The following is a 23,098-nucleotide window of genomic DNA, read 5'->3' as shown; positions in this document are numbered from 1 at the left end:
GCAAAGCTTTTTGATCTCATAGGACCAACAAAATAAATTACACAATTCACTATTCACAACTTCATTAGGCACTTGAGAAATCGTCTGCAAATAACCTTTTGAACAGATTTGCACAAATCAATACAATGTGGCTTTGATTCAATTCTTTAACTTTCTTTGTTTTCTTTTTTTGTTAAAGGTTCAGCCATTCTTGAGATAAAATATATAAGTAGTGTAACTAACACGACTTTGATGATTGCATATCTATGTAAGTGATTATATAATTACCCGACTGCCAAAGAAGGAGGGTAATGTTTTTCGAGTGTATGTAAGTATGTATGTATGTATGTATGTCTGTTCCTTTGTGACCTCCTGTAGCCTAAACGGCTTGATGGATTTTGATGTATGAGGTATCGTTAGATTTGTCTTGATTACGGGAGTGTCATAGGATACATTTTATCCTAAAAGTCCCACGGGATATTTTTTCTAAATTTCCCTTTAAAAAAATATGTATGCGGTATCATTAGATTCATTTCAATCACGGGAGTAATAATTAATATAGGATACGTTTTTTCTCAAAATTCCCACGGGAACATGTTAATTCTGCGTCAACGCAAAGCAACTCATGCGTTAGCAAGCAAAAAGATAGGGCGTGGCCTGGCATGCGGCGCGCGGCGCGGTGCGGAGGGGGATATGCTCGAGTATACAGCCCGAATGCGGGCACACGCATAAGGGCACACGTCGTTGACGGTCTTCAGCAGTAATGACTCACCTAATTTTTCTTCTTCACTACCAACAGTCCAGATTGGCGGTAAATTTATGTTGCGGAGTAACATCACTCGTAATCTAAAGCCAAATGTCGTCGAAATAATTTAAAATGGTACTTACATATACATAGTCTTCTACATCTACAACATTTTCGTTAAATAAAACAGCTAAAAGTTATAAATAAAAGAATTATTATTAAAAACAAAATACCCGACTGCACACTAAAAGAGTAAAACAAGCCCCACAATAATATTTAATTTATAAATATTGATGGAAAGCATCGCAGGCGGGGACCACCTTGACCGCCACCAACGAAAATTCTGCTAAATGGTGCACAACCGAAATGATTATAAATAAGCCTCTGTTGGTCCCCGCCTGCGATGCTTTCCATCAATATTTATAAATTAAATATTATTGTGGGGCTTGTTTTACTCTTTTTTTAGTGTGCAGTCGGGTATTTTGTTTTTTTAATAATAATTCTTTTATTGTATATTTTATTTTTGCAACCTTTAAATAGAAAAATCATTATTAATTGTGCATATTCTTTTTGATATCTCCTGACTAGGCATGAAAATATAATCTTGATATTCATTTAAATTGACAAATCTGTTTTTATGCGTCAATTACTTAGTACTTATACTTTAATAACTTACTTACTTTACATCGACATACTCAGTTGATATTGTTTTGAACCAGGAACTGGTACTTAAATTATTTTGATTTTATTCTGCATCTGATGATTGAAGTAAATTTAAATTTCCCTCTTTTTTATCTGTCAAATAGAAACCGAATTAACATCCTTGTGTGTTCTGCTATCCTGGTGCTTCGATAAAATGCACCTACGTATAGGTATGTTGATGTTGATCGGCTGTGTAGGAAATTATATATAAAGAAACCCAATTTATGTTCAGTTAATGACATTAATTGGAAGTTTAACAAATTCAAAGTTATACTAATTTTTACACAAGATTTTTACTAAAGTATGTTTTCAATGTTATTTTTTTACATTGAAAATCGTGAAAAATGTTTTTTTTTTTAATAGGACTAATAAAAATACGCGTTGCAGGATTTAATTAATAACTTTAGTAATCATTCATGTCTTGTACTTGTGTCAAAGTAATTTATATGCATATATGTACATATGTATATTGTGTGCTGCATATTGTATATGCAGTGCTCTAAGATCATGCAAATTCTGTATAAAAAAAATATATACCTAATCAAGCCTCTTGAAGTATTTACACTAAGTAATTTATATGCATATATGTACATATGTATATTGTGTGCTGCATATTGTATATGCAGTGCTCTAAGATCATGCAAATTCTCTAGAAAAAAAAATATACCTAATCAAGCCTCGTGAAGTATTTACACTTCGCTGTCAATGCTACGTGACCTATCATGAAGTGCACTAGCGGTGGTGCCATCGACTAGGAGCTCATAGACACAAAGATGTCCACTTTGCTATCTTTCAATCCCACGTGACCAACTCTGAAGCGCACTAGCGGTGGTACCAGCTACTAGGAGTTCATAGACGAAAGATGTCTTCACTTTGCTGTCTTTCAATGCCACGTGACCTTCTCTGAAGCGCACTAGCGGTGGTACCAGCTACTAGGAATTCATAGACGAAAAGGTGTGTTCATTTTAGGATTGAGGACTATTGGACGTTTTTTACTCACCAGTTGGCGCCACCATTCAATAACATAGATGTCACATCGGCGGCGAAACAAAGTTTTGAATCTTGAATTTCATTATTTTATTATAATTTATATCGTGACACAGTACTGTGCGGTTCCGTTTTGTTCGGAAAAACGGAAGGGCGCATTTTTTCAAAAGATGTAACTGTTCTGAAAAGGCAGCTTCAGGCAATTTGCAGGAATCTAAAACAACTTATACTCCGACAAAACATTCTCGTGTTTGTAAAAAGCATTCGTTAATCCCGACGATTACGTGTTACCCAAAGAATGAAATACAAAAATTCATCCTAATTCGAGTTACTGTTACCTACGTTACTTTTATTTTTTGTAATTATAAAGCTTAAAATTAATCGTCAAATAATCCATCACTGCGATAATTTTACGCAGTATATAAAGTTATAAATAAATAATAAATAAATAATTTATATCACGAAGCTTGCTAAAACCAGAGCAAATAATTTTTTCTCGAACCTCAGGTGACACTGGCCTTTAGTAGCCAATTAACATGCAATTGCCCCCATTGGCACTGTGCTTTTTTGATTTTTTATAGCATTTATAAGTCCCTTTTACAGGACTATTCAAAAATTGGTTTAACCTCTTATTTATAAGGTTTTTAAGACTGAATTAAAATAGATCGTTCCTACCTTAAATCTAACTTAATCTAGTTACATACAGTACCGACTGATGACGCACTGGGCACCCTAACTCTTTCCTGTGAACGAAACCATAGCGCGAATTTAAATCGAGGAGGGCCATCTATCGAGTCTCGTGTAAATCAGATATCTTTCCCCTCGTAATTTCCAGCTTTGTATCGGACAGACAGACTATCAAAATTATAAGGTATCTGAAACTGTGTGTGTCTGACTTGATAGCAGTAGTAACTAGTGATAACTAAAATCAAAATTAGGTTCTTAAGTAACTTTAATTTGGCCTGTAATCTTGAGTCCTAATAAAACAAACAAGTTATCCTAATAAAATAATCAAGAACTCACAAGGACATGGTGGCCTAATGGGTAAAGAACCAACCTCTCGAGGATCAGTGTGTGGGTTCGACACTAATGACTGTGTTTCAGATGGCACGTTAAACTGTAGGTCTCGACTGTCATTTAACATCCTTTGCAAGTCGTTTCGGGAAGTCAGATGCCAGTAAGTCTGACATCAATCTAACAAAGGAGTGTCAGGATGCCTATGTAACTGGGTTGAGAAAGTCAGATATAGGCAGTCTCTCCTTGTAATTAATACAAGAGAGATGATGAATGTAGTCACTTTTTGTCTGGTGTATAAACTTGTCCGACGACTTTTATACAAAGGAGCAGTCTTTGACTGGTTATAGAAGAAATGGATGTAATTAAATTAGGGTAGTTAGCCATTTGACAAAGGTATTAAACTCTACATAGTTAATTTAAGCAGGCTGTCCTGAAATGCAGAAGAGAGAGGAAATTTATTTTCTGCGATGGTCGTTCACATCAAGTAAACTAAGGCATTCTCCATAAACCCATATTCTTTTCGTTTTAGGTACCTACAGCATACTGCAGCAGTAAATACTGCTGAAAATAATTAATTCCTGAAAGACGAGGGCCAACTTAAATTAATAACTACAGTGGTTTTAGTTTTATTTTACTTTTATTTATTTTATTTTATTTTGAGGGATAATGTGCAAATAAATATGAGTAGCCTCATGAATTCGATAGATGTCACCACTTGTTCTCTTAAGCCATAACTTGCGAAGGGAGCCAAAACATTACCAGGAGCGCAACAGTTGTAAAGAGATTGCAGACTAACGACCGTTCCCAGTATTCTATCTTTCCATTGATTTAGTTACTGGAGATAGAATTTGGACATTAGCCACATACAAGTAATGCCACATTCCTATCTGTAGTTAGTCAAACAACTGATGGATAAAATATTGGGTACAGCCATAAAAGTTATAGATTACCATGACCGATCAAAACATTGTTATTTGATTGAATTTCATTTACACGACTTCAAGAGTCAATTACATAAAAGTACATAGGTAAATTCCTTGCGAAAGAAACTTAAAAATAAAAAAACAGCATACAAATAATACAAAAAAAGAACATAAAATAAAACTTTAACAATTAAATATTACTACTTTCATAAAATCGAAGACATACAACCAATAATAATTTATCAATCATTTACATACTCAGTTATACAAGCTGTTGATTTGCATTCGTGCCATATTAGAGGACGTAATTATGTCAATGATTCTCGACCCAAATCAACAAAAAAATTGGTACGTAATTTTTTTTTAATGTCATCTAGCCATACGCAACGATCATTCATAATTTTCATTCATAAAATTGGATTACTTCTGAAATACTACGACATAGCAATGACAAAAAAAAACAGTGCATATTAGGTATTTCCCGTCTACTGTAATGGGCAAGACGACAATTTTTGAAAATGTGTTTTAAAATATTCTTAACTATCTACTATTTCTAAAAAATATAATATTTCTGTAATTTATTAAATAATTATTGAAAAAAATTAAATTTTAATGAAATGTTAATTTATTCGCGCCAAAACGCAGTCACCGACGTTGACATTTGCTGTGACGTCAATCCTTAGCAAACTTGTAAACATTAGAGTTGAGTAACAAATAAAACATATTAAATATTATTTTAATATGAATTCTAAAGGATATAAGTGGTGTGCGGTCCCGCAGTGCACTAATACGTCAATAAAAACCCCTAACAAAGTGTTTATTTACGTGCCAAACGATAAAACGATGCGATATAAGTGGCTAACTCTTGCACGGCGAGATCCTAAAGCTGTTCGTCTTGATACATCTATTTATTTCTGCGAAGATCATTTTGACGTAAGTTTTAACGTTATTCCTTATATTCATAATATTCTGCGACATTGTTTTACAAACTAAACATTAATTACAAGGTATTCGGTAGTAAATCTAACCTCGAAATGTATAGAGCTTGTTTATCGACTTTATATTCACGATTGATTATTGATTACTTTATTCATTTTCCAGTTGCCACATGATATGGATAATTATATGGAATATCACATAATGGGTTCTGTGTCGAAAATTCGAATGAAACCAGGGTGTATACCCACTAAATTTGAATGCCAAGCAGATAGAAGAAAACGAGCATCTGATATGACCGAACGACCATATACTGTAAAAAAGCAAAGACAGGAATTAATTCAAGATTCTATAAAAGATCTGGAAGATAAAAGTATTGTAAATAAAGCTATAGAGTTTGGAGAGACATCATCAAGTTCAGGTACCAATCAATTTTGAATGTATGGTTCTTTGTAATGTATAAGCATAACAACAACTAAAAGAACTAGAAGTAAAAAACCTGTATAAAATGTAAATCATTAAAGTTTATATTCTGTTTATGTAGATTGTATCGCATGTTAATAGTAGTACCTAATTTTTAATTATAATAAACAATATGGGTACTAATACTTTATGTGTGAGGTACTAAATGTGTGTACTAATATCTCATTATATATGTGTATCTCATTATGGAACACCTTTAAAATCAAATAATTTCTTTGAGTTTTAATTATGGGGTTATAATTATAAGTTACAATAAATATTAATTTATGTGTTTGCTTTTCAGCTGTGCATGGAAATACAGAAAGTATTACACAAGAGAAAAATAAGTCTGCAAATAAATCCATCCAAGTTTACATCACACACAAATTCAGGAGCAAAGCCGTTCAAACTCAAGTTAATTTTGTAAACCAGATGACATCGCCATTGAAACCGGATCGCCAATCTGTCTCTACATCGCCATTTAAGATAACAAGATACTCTTTTCTAATCAAACCAACTGCAAGCACATCAAACATAAATAAATGTTCAAGAAAAATGTTTGTCTCTGAAAACCGCTCTGATAGTGATATTTCGTACACACCCTCCATTACTCATGGAGAATCATCACCAACTATATCTGTTCAAACAAAATCATGTTCAGATTGCAGTGAGTTGAAACAAGATGATAAACAAAAAGAGTCAACTCAAATGCTGCAATGCACAATACTTAAAATTAACAGAAATCCCCGTCTTTATATTGGTGTACCTAAAGACTGTTATTATTTAATAGATTTAATTGAAAAAAATACAAACATTCCTCCAGTTCATTTACTCATGTGTTTGAAAAAGATTAGGCTAAATAACTCATTCAAAGAGCTTGCAGATGATTTTTCCCTAACACCAGGTTATGCTAGTAAGATATTTTTTAAAAATATTCCTTTGTTGGCTAGTGTAATGCGTCCTTTCTTGGTAAAATTAGATAAATTTAAAATAAAAAATAATTTACCAATGGCATTTAGGCATAAATATAATCGAGTAAGTTGTATCATCGACTGTTTAGAGATAGAAATACAAAAGCCATCAAAAGCTTTAAATCAATCTCTCTCCTGGTCGGAATATAAAAAAGCAAACACTATCAAATATCTTGTGTCATGCACCCCAAATGGTCTGGTGAATTACATATCACCTGGGTATGGAGGAAGAGTAACAGACACATGTCTAGTGGAAACATGTGATTTTTTTAAATGTTTGGAACCAGGCATGTGTGTAATGGCTGATAGAGGGTTTAACCTTTTGAACGCCAATGTCGGCTATAGCCGACATGAGCAAGCGTGCCCTGTGCGCCAACGACGGCTATACTCGACAAAAAACAGGTCGCAGAAAAATACAAAATAAACCTATTAAATCATTACTTTTATGTATTTTTTAGTAGATATTAAGATAAAGATTTTCGGGCTTGGCGTACAGGGCATAGGAATACCGATATGGCGTGGCGGTGAAAAGGTTAAGCATGTTGAAACATATTTATTGAAACATGGTGTAAAATTAATGCGACCTCCTAGTGTTCTAACAGGGGCTAAACTCTCAAAAACTGAGGTGAGGGAAACTAAACAAATTGCCAGTTTAAGAATACATGTGGAGAGAGTGATTCGTCGCTTAAGAGAATTTTGCATATTGAAACCACATGCATGTGTAAATTACAGTCTTGTTAAAGTTCTGGATGACATTATAACTATTGCCTGTGGGTTAATAAATTTGCAGGATTCTTTAGTTAAGTAACCTATGATTATAACCATTAAGAGTGATAACACCCCTAGCGGGACGTCAGTGCAGGACCCATCACCTCCCAAATTAGAACCTATGATTATTTAACCTCTTTTTGTATGATCATAATTAAATAGGAAGAAATAAAAGCACTAATTAACTTTGTTTGTTTTATTTACATATTATGACTAACTAAACAACACTTTGGTACAATAGTGGGTACACATTATGCTTCCATGAATGGACTAAGGCTAAAACAAATTCTGAAACATATTTGTCATCATATTGCACACAAATTATATTTACATTTTTATTTATGTTATAATTGCAATCTGCAACACAGAAGTAGCCTTGTTGACGACCAGACAAATACATTTGCAACTGCATCTGTGCATAATATTTTTTGGTTGGTTTCCCATTATTAACATAATTTTTGAGAGTCTTAGTACTTATCGGACATTTAATTTCTATTATACTCTCGTCACAGACCCCATCTGGTGATCCAGCTATCATGGGATATTTTTTGCTGATGAACAGGCCACATTTATTTATTGTTTTTCTGAGTTTAGATGAAACTGTTTCCCTGACTTCATCCTCCAACATTCTGCCACGTTTCATTGCATGTGTGTCTGGGATTCTTCCACCCATTATCTGAGCAATCAAGGTTCCATCATTGGTATTACATCTGGTAAATTCATATGCTCGTGAAGCAGTAATCCTACCATACCTTAGTTCATACCAAACACTACTTTTATTTTGTTGTCTTGTTTTTTCTTCAATAAGTTTAACATCTGCATCGGTTAATACAAGCTTTTCCAAGAATATGTCACAGGATTTTTCCTTATATTTTAATATTAGTTTGTGCATGGAGAATGTAATCACTTTATCAGGCACATAATCTTCCTGAAATTTGATCAATTCACAATTGTGAAGTTGCCTTTTCCTCCCTTCCTCGATAAACTTGTCTAATACTACACTATTTGATGGCAAGCTAGGCTTAGCATCAGATAAATCTTTTGCTGTCATGTATTTTATGGTAGTCCCAACTTTTGATAGCTTGGATTTCATCCAGTAGCATTCAACTGATGTAACAGATGGTTCTTCACTCCTGCGATGCACCCACATAAGAAAAGCCACGGCATGTTTGCAGCCTCCTTGTGATGCAACACAGTCGTGGCAATCCACCGAAACAACTGTCTCATTGACTTCGTCAACTACTAATGTTACTCCATATAACTTTCCATGGACCTTGTGTTCTGGACAGATTTTTGACTTCACCACGCACAGATTGCCATCGCGTTTTAACTGGACATAACTTATGGCATCATCACCGTACGACGGCCTGGAAGACCTATAACAAAAAAATAGGTGTGTAAATATAGAGTTACATACTTAATCGTAGATTACATACACAAAACATATTCTCATAACGAAAACATAACCTCAAATACTTAATATATCAAGTGATATTTTACAAAATATCTTCTAAATTTATAAAAAATTCATACAGTAATAATAGTACTTACGCTGCAGTTTTCACGTTTCTGAATTCTGCTGAACAGAAATCTTTGTTTGACGCCAGGAACTCTCCCAACATTAACAAATCCACTCGAGGCAAATTAGAACTGTTTGCCTTAGTAAATCCTTGTTCCATGGCTTAATTAGTAAAGCAAATTTAAGTAAGTAAGCAAAAGACCGATATAGATCTTATGATACTACTTTTAGTCAATTTAAACACTGATAAAACTCAAGAGATAGTCGAAACTCGAAATAAATTCGGTGACAGTGACAGTATTTACTAAGGGCTGACGTAACACTCTGTGATTGGCGTTTTAAAAAACATGGTGGATGGCAGTATTTTGTAATTTTATTTTCTCAAATAAAATAATAATCTCGTCTTAAATCTTAAAATGGAGACATTTTCCACCATACATACACAATATTTTATCAGTTAAACACAATATTTTAATGATTCCGTCTTACTGTCGTCTTGCCCATTCCAATCGATTATTTACGTATTTTATGTCCTCTTCCTGAGCTATGGCACAAATACAAATCAACACCTTATATTATATTCAACCAGAAACTGGTGCTTCCTTTAATTATTTAGATTGGATCAAGTTTTTTTTACGTGTGATGGTTGAAGTGAATTTAAATTTTCCCACCTTCACTATGGCTACGCGATCGCAGCGCCAGAACTGCCTAGCTAGCTAGATGGAACTAATCCCGTTCAATTTGACTGTCACATCTGTAGCTTGCTACACATAATAATATGTGATAACTTCCTTGTGAGTTATGTTATCCTAGTGGCTCGATAAAATTAACAGCTATGTATAGATATGTTGATGTGCCAGTGTGCCCAGTCATCCTCCGAGCCTTTTTCCCAACCATGTTAGGGTTGACTTCCAGTCCAACCAGATGCAGCTGCGAACTGGTTAGACTGGCGTCAGACTAACTGGCTTCTGACTACCCGTAACGACTGCCAAGGATGTTCAATGACTTTTTAAAAATAGGGTCGATTGGTAATCTATTTTCATAATACAGCCACAGCAATACGTCATCCTCTTCTTCTTCAAGGATATCAATTAGCACTTCGACTAGAGGGAACGGACGAACAAAATCTACTAATTTCAACACAATGCCGCGCGCGGCTTACGAAATTCGTCGGCCGCGCGCGACTGTCGCGAGCCTCGGCAGCGGCGCCATACATTTTCATAGGTTGACTATTGTCGCGCGCGGCCGACGACTGTCGTAAGCCGCGCGCGGCTGTCGTAGCCGCTATCCACGGAATTATACCTTTAGAAAGTACATACAAACTTAGAAAAGTTGCATTGGTACTTGCTTGACCTGGAGTCGAACCCACGTCCTCACACACGATAGGTTGGTTCTTTGCTCACTAGGCCACGACAACTTTTTTGTGTCGCCTTGTAAAATTAGATAAATATAAACAACCCAATTTATGTTCACATAATTACATACATTATTGTAATACATAATTTATGTACAAACTTACTATTCTACTTCTAATACTATATTTACAAACTAAATAATTACTTACAATCAAGAATAAAAATAAAAAAGGGAATAGAAAATAACATAGCATTGAACATTTATGTTCAATTTATAACATAAATTCGAAGTTAAATTCTTCGGATTAAAAGTAATACAAAAATTATAAAATACATACTTTTAGCATAAAATGTTATAAATTTTTTTAACACCAAAATACGACGAAATATTTTATTTAATAGAACTAATAAAAATGTACTTCTGCTTGATTTAATAACTCGCGATGACTATGTCTTATCTGGTACTTGTGTCAAAATAATTGTCAATGCTATATCTATACTCATTATTATAAAGGAGAAAGATTTTATCTTTTGTTTGTTTGACGGAAATAGACTCCGAAACTACTTAACCGATTTGTATGATTCTTTCACTCTAAGGAAAGCCATATTAAATACCTCTTTGCGCTGAACATGGTCCATGAGTTTTCCGGAAGCGGGAAGGAGTTTCCCCGTCACGGGGTATTTTATATCTAAATTTGAATGATGATACTCTAAAATCATGTTAATTCTGTATAGTAGGAAATGTCTCTCTCTCTACACTCCGATATGGATCAATCCCACATGACCTACCCCGAAAAGCACTAGCGGTGGTACCAGCTACTAGGATTTCATAGACGAAAAGATGTGTTCACTTTAGGAATGAGGACTATCGTTTTTTGCTCACCAGTTGGCGCCACTATTCAATAGCATAGATGTTCCTGGCGGCGAAACAAAGTTTTAAATTTTGAATCTCATTATTCATTATAAACTAGCTTTCCGCTCGCGGTTTCACCCGTGTCTCGAGATAACTGCTTTCCGTAGCCGGATGGTGACAATAACTATCCTATGTCCTTGTCCTCGGGTCTAAGCTAACTCGCCTCTAATTTTCAGCTTAAACTTTTCAGCCATTTTTGAGTTATAAAATGTGTAACTAACACGACTTTCTTTTATGTCGGGTGTGTCGTACGTAATCACATTAAATCCTATCATATATACATACTTTATGATATTCTATGGCGAATTGTAAAAAAAATAACCTAATCCATTCAGTAGTTTAGCCACAAGAGTGATTTTTCGTTTTGATAATTTATAACATCACTAGCTTCCGCCCGCGGCTTCGCACGCGTAGAGTTCGGACATCGAGTTTCCAGAATTTTCTTTGCTATAAACCTCACGGAGCCCAAGACCTTTCCAACGAATGCAAAACCGTGGAAATCGGTTCGTGCATTCTAAGGTTATAGCGTCAGGGAGGAAAACCCGACTTATTTTTATATAATAGATAGATGGGTAAAGCAGAGATAAAGTTAGGAGTATTGAATGTTTTGATCAGTTGACAGCTGACTACTTTCAAGGGAGAATTTCCGTTGTTATTAAATAATTGTTATTGAATATCTTTCCCCTCTGTACTCGAAAGTTTCCCGATAGGTTTGCAAATCACGTGCATTGCTCTGCATTGCGCTTGCGTGGAAGTATGAAGTTAGCGCAAAACTGACTCTAGATACTAGGATCCCATAGAATACAACCAGCTCTGCTTGACAAGGTTTTGACGTAGGTATGACATAACCGTAGATTCGGCGGTATATTTTGAATTTATGAATGTTAGAATTTATGTGTTAAAACAATGTAAATCTAACTTTGTTTTGGCACATAAATTCAACAACAAAGTTAGTATATGCTAACTTTGTTTGTTAATCCTAATGCGTTATTAGGTAGATTTTAACCATAACTTTGGATCAAACTTATTTGACAACAATATGCGATAGTTCAAATGGGATCAGTAAATTCAGAAATAAGTAAAAATGTCGTAAGCATATCCAGAAGCTAGGAATTTCAGGTTAATAAAGCTTAGCTATAAATAATTGTATCTCTTTTTTAACGTAGAGATAGTCAGCTATATATTTTAAAGTTCAGCTAAAGATTTCAAATTATTTCCAGATATTTATTTCCACTGCGGAATCTGGAAATAATTTTGTATAAGACGGGGTTTGCATATTGATTGGTTATTATTTCGCCAACTAATAAAAAAATACTGCAATAAAACTCTATTGTGTCATTTCACAAATTTAAATATTCCTTGTTTTTTAAATATTTCTTTACATAGTTTAATATTTTTAATGACTTACTAGATACTTATTTTTTTAATGATGCCTTCTTAGGCTTGTATGCGTTTTGTTACTTTCAAGGACTCCAAAATCTTATCATATTTATACGATAAAGAGGAATAAAATATTTGTTAAGGTTTGGAAAGTACTGTACCGATTTGACAAATCCTTTTCACTGTAGGGAAGCTAAACTATCCCCGATTAACCCAGGTTATTTTTGTCTATCTCCCGGAATTCTCCCGGGACGTGGGTGAAAGCGTGGGGAAATAGCTTGTATTATAGGTACCGCTTATTTTTTTGCCTTTATACTTACTACTCTCTTTACTTTTAATCTCCTAGTATTTTCCCTCTGTTTATTGACCTGGATGCGACGCCCGATTTTCTGTATCTACTCTGACAATGTGTGCGTGAAACTGTGCCATTTATTTGTAGTTGTCTACAACTACACAAACCCCTTTCAGTTTATGCAGTCCTATTCTTATCAACTATTGTATTCTTCTTCTTCTCTTACAGATGAAAGATATGAGAAAGACTCAATTAAAGATAGCAGTTACAAGGGCAAGAGCAACAAAAGACACAAAGTTGCTGACGTTATCCTCGGTCCAATATGTGTAGACCGTGGAAGTGTCCCTAGCAAAAATACCAAAAATAGAACATCCATGAATTAATTTTCTAATTCCGCAAGTATTGAATTACTTGTTTTTTCAGGTATTAATTCGAGAAGATGTGGGAGCCACCATTATGCATGACTCCATTAAGAGCCTTCTCCGTCATCAGCCTGTAGCATCTGGCGATAAGCACAAGGTATTTAATTGATCCTATTAAATTTTATTTATTGGAATACGTACATAGTTTCAAAAACGTAAGATTTGGTTTGACAAATTATTGGATTAGAAATTATTTTTAAAAAAGTAATTGAACTACTAATAGTTGTTAATATTTTTTGATTATTTAAAATTTATACAAATCACACTTACTATATATAACTTTTATTAAAAATCGAAGATTTGAAAGTAACTCTCAATTAATACAAGTGAAAACGTGGGAAAAAGCTCGTTTTCATATAAATACTACATACAACAAATAACAAAATATTACATAAAGCGATTAAATAAGAAAGTTGACCATCTTTTAAATTGTTGAGAATCTTTCACCGAAACTAGGCGCCTTTGTCCTTTCTAGTGGAACTAGGAGCACATAAATCAGAGGAGTCATACGTTTGAATCCTATAGCTCTACGTAGTATACACAACCAATAGACTTTCCCACCGAAATTCTGTAAATGTGTGGAGACGAGCTATCCTTGTCCTGCTTTGGCAATATCACGAGTTCAGACAGAGATATATTGTTGTTTTTCTTTCTGCTTAAATAACTCACCCCCACCTAACCCCTAGTTGAATTTCCACACCCCTTTACCACAGATAAAAAATAAGAAGTGAACTATTAAAATCATTCGATTAATTTTGCTCGTTCTTGCGAACTTATTTATTATTTATCCAAAAATATTGGAACAAACTATAATATTTATAAGAATTCTTGGAAAATCGTATTTTGTTTTCAATTAAAATCAGAATGCATATTCAGGACGAATGATATGAACCCTTTTACTTTTATAACAGCGAGAATAGATGGCTTCCGAAAACATGAATAAAAAGTACAGATACAGATAACACACGCGCATTTTTTATTTGTCATGACATCAGTGATAATATATTTTTTTGTATTGGTTTACTTTTGTTATTCGTTATTCTTCACACAATACTTAGGACTTAATATTGATAAGTAAAACGGATTGCTACGTGATATAATATTCGTAGCTGTGACGTCAGATTTCGTAGCAACAACCATACCGTAGGCCTTCGTTTCCAAACGAAATGTTTTTGGTTACCATGGATACCCATTGCCTGATAACTACTAGGGAAACATGACTCACTGAGAGGTCTCTTCGTTCTGCTTCTGTGTGAACTTTTAGATCCTCAAAATATTATGTTAAGTTTTATTGCATTGACAATCATGCCTAGATATATAGAACTTCATATGTTTTCAAGAGGCTCAGTGCAAAATAAAATATATTATGCCAGGGGTTTATTAGGGGGTTTGTGACGATCGTCACACCACCTATCCTTGAAATGCGCACTCTCTAGTGTCCGCGACTGGAACTTCTACCTGCGTTAGTAATTCCTTTCCTGTCCACGGGCTTAAAAAGCAGAAAATATTAAGTTTCTCTTAAAATACTACATATTTGCAGCACATAGTAGTCTAGTAATTTGCCCCTTATATCTTAACGTGATTTTAAAACAAAATTGTCGTTAAATGCTGCGTTAATGCGGATTTTTTTGAAGGTTTCTATGAGGGCGGTTAGTAGTAGAACCTGAATTTCAGGACTCTTATCATATCTCCGGTAGTATAGTGGTCAGTATATCCGCCTGTCACGCGGAAGACCGGGGTTCGATCCCCCGCCGGGGAGGATTTTTTTATTATATCGAACAATTGACAATATTATTAGTCAATAATGATGTACTCAAGTTATCTCACGAAAACCCAGGACGTCTCTAGATTATACCATAAACGAAACATGTACTACGTACTTATTTCAACAACTATATAAAACTAACCAAGCCAAAACACGAGTTAGCTACAGTTGATAAACTCCCTCGACTGTCTGTCACCTCTATCATCAAGTTTGTCAGTCAAATGTACTCAAAACTTTCAAAGGACAATGCTAATCTTTGTATGGAAGTTGGGATCAAGGATTGCCCACAATTACTGCATAGTGTCTAATGTTCTGTAGGCTTGTAGGTATTAGTACCCAGACCAAAGTATTTCGAAATCTATCCCAGGAGTCCTGAGAAAAACTTATTTGACTCTTATTCAATATTACGAAAAATATACTTAAGAACTCTTAACTATTCCACTTATACTACCTTCATCATCATCATCAGCCTATCGCAGTCCACTGCTGGACATAAGCCTCTCAAAGTGCACGCCACTGAGATCGATTTTCGGCTTATACTACCTTAATTGAAATGAATTATATTAATTGACAAACACAAGATGTTGTATACGACAACTTTTTTTTAATCATCTTCCAAAAATGGAGGAACGAACTGAGTCGTTTGTATTCTTCTTACGTGTTTACGCACATAACTCCGTCGTTTACCAACCGATTTAAACAATTAGGTATTTCATTTTCCAAAAGGCTTACTTCCCAAATGGTTCCTTTATCATCCAGTCCAGGGTCTGATGATGGATTTTTTATTCGGGAAATCAGGGTCAGTTCTTATTACAATACAATGCTTTCAGAAATTATTTTAAAATTAGAGTAAGTAAAAAAAATACCCATTCCAACATTTTCCACTACTAGATAGACAGCCACATCCTGAGCGTTGAGATTGACAATATTATGTATAAGAAGTCTTGTCAGATTAATTTCGCGGGACCAATTTCAAAAATATTTTTATTTCGTGAGTGAAGTGAGGATGCCTAACTGCCACACTCAGAATGGATACTTAAATTAGTCCTAACGAGTCCTTAACTAATTATCATTAACTGCCACACTCACTGCCACACTCATAATGGATACTTAAATTAGTCCTAACGAGTCCTTAACTAATTATCATTAAATCTGTTAATGAACGATACATCCCAGAGACGAAATTTAAGTTTTCATTAGTTAATGACAGCTTTAAGTTTCCGTAGGGCAGAGTATCGTCAAATTGTCTTTGATAATGCTTATCGATAAACGAAAGGTGTAGCCGTACCTTAAAATGTGAAATTATTAAGTGGCAAAAACTGTTATTTAAATACATTAAAACCTTGTGTATCAACAATAGAAATAAGAATTTGTTAATTTCGGCATGGTTTTTACGTAAAAACACCTATTTTCATGTAAATGATATAAAGTATATGGAAACTTTTTTCTGGTATCACTGTCAATATTGTACTGTCAGTGTCAAGGTTATGTTTAAAATTCTTGTTGAGTTAACGGTCAGGAAAGAAAAGTGTGTGGAAAAGTGTGATAAGCTCTGAAATAAATAGCTTTATCTTAACATATTATCATGGTAAGTTTCGTTTCTATGTACATTAGTAGCTGCACATATGTATTTGAAGAATTTAACTTGTGCTTGTTTCATTTTGCAGGAACACGGCGGACGAAAATGTTAGCACAATTAGTTAAAAGAGACCAATCGTGGAATCTTAAATAACAGATGGCAAGTCAGCAAGAAACAAGCAGCATGGGATAGAGTTCAATCAGGAACCCCCAGAGCTGCTTTGAGAAAGAAGACCCCCAGACCAGCTTGCGACCACTAGACCAACAAGGCAGTCAAATAAAACTACATAACAACAAAAAGTATTCGTCTTATTTTATGGATTTTATTTATTAAAATTAAATTATGAGAAAACCTATCAACTACAGATTGTCGCACCAAAATCCATTGCTGTTAGTTGTGCTTTCACGCCTTTCACTCACCAGGACAACATCATCATTCTCAATATGAAGAGATTCCCAGTTCATTGGAACCAAATCATCAACCTGTAAAAAATATTATGCAATGTCGCACAAGCACATAATAACAGCCACAACTGTATCCATCTATGCCCATGCCAAGTTGGAAACCTTCTTTTCTCCACATTCCACATTTGGCTTCTGTTGTTTTCTTGTGCAGTTGAATTTGGTGATAAAACGTGTCAGTCAGCAGTCATCCCACCACCAGTATTCAGTCTTTGTTTACTTGCATAAAACTATCATGTAAGGCCACCGGGCTACTAGATCATAAAATTCCAAGTTTGTCTCAGTGACTGCTTGAACAATGAACATTGATAGAAAAATACCCTTTTATATTCCTATAGATTTCTAATGTTACTCCTCCTGGGCTTCTTATTTGGTCCTTCTTCCACAAAATCAATAAAGTCAGAATCACTCATCTTTTGTTATTGAGAAAATATTTTATTTACTTTTATAATTAAATCAAATCAAAACAAAGTTTTTTAATTAAGGATTAAAAGTCTCTGAGTGAGCTTATCAAGCATAACCATTAACTGACTCTGAGTGTGGCAGTCAGAGTCAGTTAATGGTTACTTAAGCGGCTCCTTAGTATAGATTTAAAAAAGCTCACTCTCAGAGACAATTAATGATCCGTTAGCATCCCTTAGTGATAGTTAAGTAAAGCAAAACCTTTACTTAACTTTCTAATGATTGATTTTGACATTTATGTTTAAGGTTATAAAAGTAAATAAAATATTTTAAAAAGTCTCAGGAATAGAATGTTTTAACAATAAAGTAAAGATGAGTGATTTGTTTGACTTTATTGATTTTGTAGACTATACCAGAAGGTTTAGAGTAGTGGGGCCAAATAGAAGCCCAGGAGGAGTAACATTAGAAGTCTATAGGAATATAAAAGGGTATTTTTCTATCAATGTTCAAGCAGTCACTGGGACAAACTTGGAATGTTATGATCTAGTAGCCCGGTGGCCTGGCAGTACCCATGATAGTTTTATTTATAACAGCAGTGCAAGTAAACAAAGACTGAATACTGGTGTGTTAAAAGGGATAATTTTAGGGGACAGCGGGTATGCAGTTAGCAATGTGCTACTGACACTGTTTTTATCACCAAATTCAACTGCACAAGAAAACTACAACAGAAGCCAAATAAAATATAATGTGGAATACTGTGGAAAGATGCTTTGGCATTTGGAAAGAAGGTTTCCTTGTTCCAACTTGGCATGGGCATTAAGATGGATACAGTTGTGGCTGTTATATGTGCTTGTGCGACACTGCATAATATTTCTTTACAGGTTGATGATTTGGTTCCAAAGAACTGGGAATCTCCGCATATTGAGAATGATGATGTTGTCCTGAGTGAAAGGCGTGGAAGCACAACCAACAGCAATGGATTTTTGGTGCGACAACCTATAGTTGATAGATTTTTCTCATAATATAATTTTTAATAAATAAAAATCCATAAAATAAGAAGAATACTTTTTTAATTGTTGAACAAGAGGCCAATTATGTAGTACAAAGTTTATTTGACTTCCTCGTTGATCTAGTGGTCGCAAGCGCGGCTGCTGTGGGTTTTCTTAAACTTTCACAAAGCAGCCCGTAGTCTGGAAGTTGGTGATTGATTCCTGATTGAACTCCTGTATTATACTATCCCATGCTGCTTGTTTCTGGGCGACTGACTTGCTATCTGTTATTTAAGATGCCACGATTGGTCTCTTTTTAACTAATTGTGCTAACAAAGCTTTTTCGTCCGCCGTGAAATTAGCCTCACGTTTGCGTGGGGCTCTTGTTCCTGAAGACTCCTAAAATGAAACAAGCACACGTTAAATTCTTCAAATACATATGTGCAGCTACATTAGGTACATAGAAACGAAACTTACCATGATAATATGTTAAGATAAAGCTATTTATTTCAGAGCTTATCACACTTTTCCACACACTTTTCTTTCCTGACGGTTAACGTTTCAAGAATTTTAAACGTAACCTTGACACTGACAGTACAATATTGACAGTGATACCAGAAAAAAGTTTCCATGTACTTTATATCATTTACATGAAAATAGGTGTTTTTACGTAAAAACGATCCCGAAATTAACAAATTCTTATTTCTATTGTTGATATACAAGGTTTTAATGTATTTAAATAACAGTTTTTGCTACTTAATAATTTCACATTTTAAGGTGCGGCTACACCTTTCGTTTATCGATAAGCATTATCAAAGACAATTTGACGATACTCTGCCCTACGGATACTTAAAGCTGTCATTAACTAATGAACCCTTAAATTTCGTCTCTGGGATGTATCGTTCATTAACAGATTTAATGATAATTTGTTAAGGACTCGTTAGGACTAATTTAAGTATCCATTATGAGTGTGGCAGTTAGTATAGATTTAGAAAAGCTCACTCTCAGAGACAATTAATGATCCGTTACCATCCCTTAATGACAATTAAAGTTAAGTAAAGCAAAACCTTTACTTAACTTTCTAATGATTGATTTTGACATTTATGTTTAAGGTTATAAAAGTAAATAAAATATTTTAAAGTCTCAGGAATAGAAGTGTTTTAACAATAAAGTAAAGATGAGTGATTTGCATGACTTTATTGATTGTGTAGACTATACCAGAAGGTTTAGAGTAGTGGGGCCAAATAAGAAGCCCAGGAGGAGTAACATTAGAAGTCTATAGGAATATAAAAGGGTATTTTTCTATCAATGTTCAAGCAGTCACTGGGACAAACTTGGAATTTTATGATCTAGTAGCCCGGTGGCCTGGCAGTACCCATGATAGTTTTATTTATAACAGCAGTGCAAGTAAACAAAGACTGAATACTGGTGTGTTAAAAGGGATAATTTTAGGGGACAGCGGGTATGCAGTTAGCAATGTGCTACTGACACCGTTTTATCACCAAATTCAACTGCACAAGAAAACTACAACAGAAGCCAAATAAAATATAATGTGGAATACTGTGGAAAGATGCTTTGGCATTTGGAAAAGAAGGTTTCCTTGTCTCCAACTTGGCATGGGCATTAAGATGGATACAGTTGTGGCTGTTATATGTGCTTATGCGACACTGCATAATATTTCTTTACAGGTTGATGATTTGGTTCCAATGAACTGGGAATCTCTTCATATTGAGAATGATGATGTTGTCCTGATGAGTGAAAGGCGTGAAAGCACAACCAAAAGCAATGGGTTTTTGGTGCGATAATCTATAGTTGATAGTTTTTTCTCATAATACAATTTTTAATAAATAAAATCCATAAAATAAGACGATTGTTGAACAATTATGTAGTACAAAGTTTATTTGACTGCCTTGTTGGTCTAGTCGCAAGCTGCGTAGTTCGTTTCGACTTTATTAACTGTCACTGATTGATTCTTTACTGTGTTAATTCGCTGCTGTTCGCCATCACTGAATTGAAGCTTTAACGCGTAGCTACATGGCGTAATATGAAATGCCTTTTTCTCTTGGCGATTAAAATAGAAAAAGTTTTGAAATACGATGACGATCCGAAGAAATAAATTTTATTGTTAATAATGTTTTATAGTTTGTTTATTATTTAAAGACATCGCATATACAAAGCTGTCATTAACACATACATCCCAGAGACGAAATTTAAGGGTTCATTAGTTAATGACAGCTTTAAGTATCCGTAGGGCAGAGTATCGTCAAATTGTCTTTGATAATGCTTATCGATAAACGAAAGGTGTAGCCGCACCTTAAAATGTGAAATTATTAAGTAGCAAAAACTGTTATTTAAATACATTAAAACCTTGTATATCAACAATAGAAATAAGAATTTGTTAATTTCGGCATCGTTTTTACGTAAAAACACCTATTTTCATGTAAATGATATAAAGTACATGGAAACTTTTTTCTGGTATCACTGTCAATATTGTACTGTCAGTGTCAAGGTTACCTACGTTTAAAATTCTTGTTCCGTTAACCGTCAGGAAAGAAAAGTGTGTGGAAAAGTGTGATAAGCTCTGAAATAAATAGCTTTATCTTAACATATTATCATGGTAAGTTTCGTTTCTAGGTACATTAGTAGCTGCACATATATATATATATATATGTATACATAGTAGTATACATATATATATGTATTTGAAGAATTTAACTTGTGCTTGTTTCATTTTAGGAGTCTTCAGGAACAAGAGCCCTACGCAAACGTGTGGCTAATTTCACGGCGGACGAAAAAGCTTTGTTAGCACAATTAGATAAAAGAGACCAATCGTGGAATCTAAAATAACAGATGGCAAGTCAGTCGCCAAGAAACAAGCAGCATGGGATAGTATAACACAGGAGTTCAATCAGGAATCAATCACCAACTTCCAGACTACGGGCTGCTTTGTGAAAGTTTAAGAAAACCCTCGAGAGACCTCGAGCACAGCAGCCGCGCTTGCGACCACTAGACCAACAAGGCAGTCAAATAAACTTTGTACTACATAATTGTTCAACAATTAAAAAAGTATTCGTCTTATTTTATGGATTTTTATTTATTAAAAATTATATTATGAGAAAAACGGGATAACGGGAACAGGGACGGAAGAAGAAGAAGAAGAATATTATGAGAAAAACCTATCAACTGTAGATGGTCGCACCAAAAATCCATTGCTGTTGGTTGTGCTTTCACGCCTTTCACTCATCAGGACAACATCATCATTCTCAATATGAGGAGATTCCCAGTTCATTGGAACCAAATCATCAACCTGTAAAGAAATATTATGCAGTGTCGCATAAGCACATGTAACAGCCACAACTGTATCCATCTATGCCCATTCCAAGTTGGAGACAAGGAAACCTGCTTTTCCAAATGCCAAAGCGTCTTTCCACAGTATTCCACATTATATTTTATTTGGCTTCTGTTGTAGTTTTCTTGTGCAGTTGAATTTGGTGAGAAAAACGGTGTCAGTAGCACATTGCTAACTGCATACCCGCTGTCCCCTAAAATTATCCCTTGTAACACACCAGTATTCAGTCTTTGTTTACTTGCACTGCTGTTATAAACAAAACTATCATGGGTACTGCCAGGCCACCGGGCTACTAGATCATAACATTCCAAGTTTGTCCCAGTGACTGCTTGAACATTGATAGAAAAATACCCTTTTATATTCCTATAGACTTCTAATGTTACTCCTCCTAGGCTTCTTATTTGGCCCCACTACTCTAAACCTTCTGGTATAGTCTACAAAATCAATAAAGTCAAGCAAATCACTCATCTTTACTTTATTGTTAAAACATTCCTATTCCTGAGACTTTTTAAAATATTTTATTTACTTTTATAACCTTACTGCCACACTCAGAGTCAGTTAATGGTTACTTAAGTGGCTCCTTAGTATAGATTTAAAAAAGCTCACTCTCAGAGACAATTAATGATCCGTTAGCATCCCTTAATGACAATTGATTTTGACATTTATGTTTAAGGCTATAAAAGTAAATAAAATATTTTAAAAAGTCTCAGGAATAGAAGCGTTTTAACAATAAAGTAAAGATGAGTGATTTGCTTGACTTTATTGATTTTGTAGACTATACCAGAAGGTTTAGAGTAGTGGGGCCAAATAAGAAGCCCAGGAGGAGTAACATTAGAAGTCTGTAGGAATATAAAAGGGTATTTTTCTATCAATGTTCAAGCAGTCACTGGGACAAACTTGCTGCCACACTCAGAATGGATACTTAAATTAGTCCTAATGAGTCCTTAACTAATTATCATTAAATCTGTTAATGAACGATACATCCCAGAGACGAAATTTAAGTTTTCATTAGTTAATGACAGCTTTAAGTATCCGTAGGGCAGAGTATCGTGAAATTGTCTTTGATTATGCTTATCGATAAACGAAAGGTGTAGCCGCACCTTAGAATGTGAAATTATTTAGTAGCAAAAACTGTTATTTAAATACATTAAAACCTTGTATATCAACAATAGAAATAAGAAT

General features: G+C 34.5%; 2 protein-coding genes, 2 long non-coding RNA genes and 1 other non-coding gene across 5 annotated transcripts in view; 3 read left to right on the top strand and 2 right to left on the bottom strand.

Moving 5' to 3' along the window:
- Positions 1 to 23,098, top strand: part of LOC126054100 (uncharacterized) — a 219,134-nt gene that overhangs the window by 8,769 nt on the left and 187,267 nt on the right. The window contains exon 3 of the long non-coding RNA XR_010277613.1: positions 13,373 to 13,468. This is a non-coding gene — a long non-coding RNA (uncharacterized LOC126054100). The remainder of the gene's footprint in view (positions 1 to 13,372; positions 13,469 to 23,098) is intronic.
- LOC135118448 (uncharacterized) lies at positions 4,852 to 7,260 on the top strand. The gene is made up of 3 exons (XM_064040584.1): positions 4,852 to 5,286; positions 5,455 to 5,710; positions 6,056 to 7,260. Exons 1-3 carry the CDS (start codon positions 5,095 to 5,097, stop codon positions 7,144 to 7,146), a joined length of 1,539 nt encoding a protein of 512 aa, XP_063896654.1. The 5' UTR covers positions 4,852 to 5,094; the 3' UTR covers positions 7,147 to 7,260.
- Positions 7,672 to 9,473, bottom strand: LOC110376360 (uncharacterized). The gene is made up of 2 exons (XM_049846373.2): positions 9,042 to 9,473; positions 7,672 to 8,866 (listed from the first exon to the last, which is right to left on the bottom strand). The coding sequence occupies exons 1-2, from the start codon at positions 9,167 to 9,169 to the stop codon at positions 7,708 to 7,710; spliced, it is 1,287 nt and encodes a 428-aa protein (XP_049702330.1). The 5' UTR covers positions 9,170 to 9,473; the 3' UTR covers positions 7,672 to 7,707.
- Trnad-guc (transfer RNA aspartic acid (anticodon GUC)) lies at positions 15,059 to 15,130 on the top strand. Its single transcript has one exon. It is a non-coding gene; the product is annotated as a tRNA-Asp (tRNA).
- On the bottom strand, positions 18,632 to 19,552 carry LOC126056742 (uncharacterized). The gene is made up of 2 exons (XR_010277594.1): positions 19,045 to 19,552; positions 18,632 to 18,966 (listed from the first exon to the last, which is right to left on the bottom strand). It is a non-coding gene; the product is annotated as an uncharacterized LOC126056742 (long non-coding RNA).

The sequence above is a fragment of the Helicoverpa armigera genome, chromosome 1, assembly GCF_030705265.1.
Source record: "Helicoverpa armigera isolate CAAS_96S chromosome 1, ASM3070526v1, whole genome shotgun sequence".
NCBI lineage: Eukaryota > Metazoa > Arthropoda > Insecta > Lepidoptera > Noctuidae > Helicoverpa > Helicoverpa armigera.
Note: the sequence above shows the minus strand (reverse complement) of the source record. Positions and strands in the feature narration are given on the sequence as shown.

Coding starts and splice junctions, on each gene's coding strand:
- LOC135118448 (XM_064040584.1), top strand. CDS start 5,095: ATGAATTCTAAAGGATATAAGTGGTGTGCGGTCCCGCAGTGCACTAAT. Junction 5,287..5,454: donor TCTGCGAAGATCATTTTGAC/GTAAGTTTTAAC, acceptor TTCATTTTCCAG/TTGCCACATGATATGGATAA. Junction 5,711..6,055: donor AGAGACATCATCAAGTTCAG/GTACCAATCAAT, acceptor TTTGCTTTTCAG/CTGTGCATGGAAATACAGAA.
- LOC110376360 (XM_049846373.2), bottom strand. CDS start 9,169: ATGGAACAAGGATTTACTAAGGCAAACAGTTCTAATTTGCCTCGAGTG. Junction 8,867..9,041: donor AGAAACGTGAAAACTGCAGC/GTAAGTACTATT, acceptor TTTTTGTTATAG/GTCTTCCAGGCCGTCGTACG.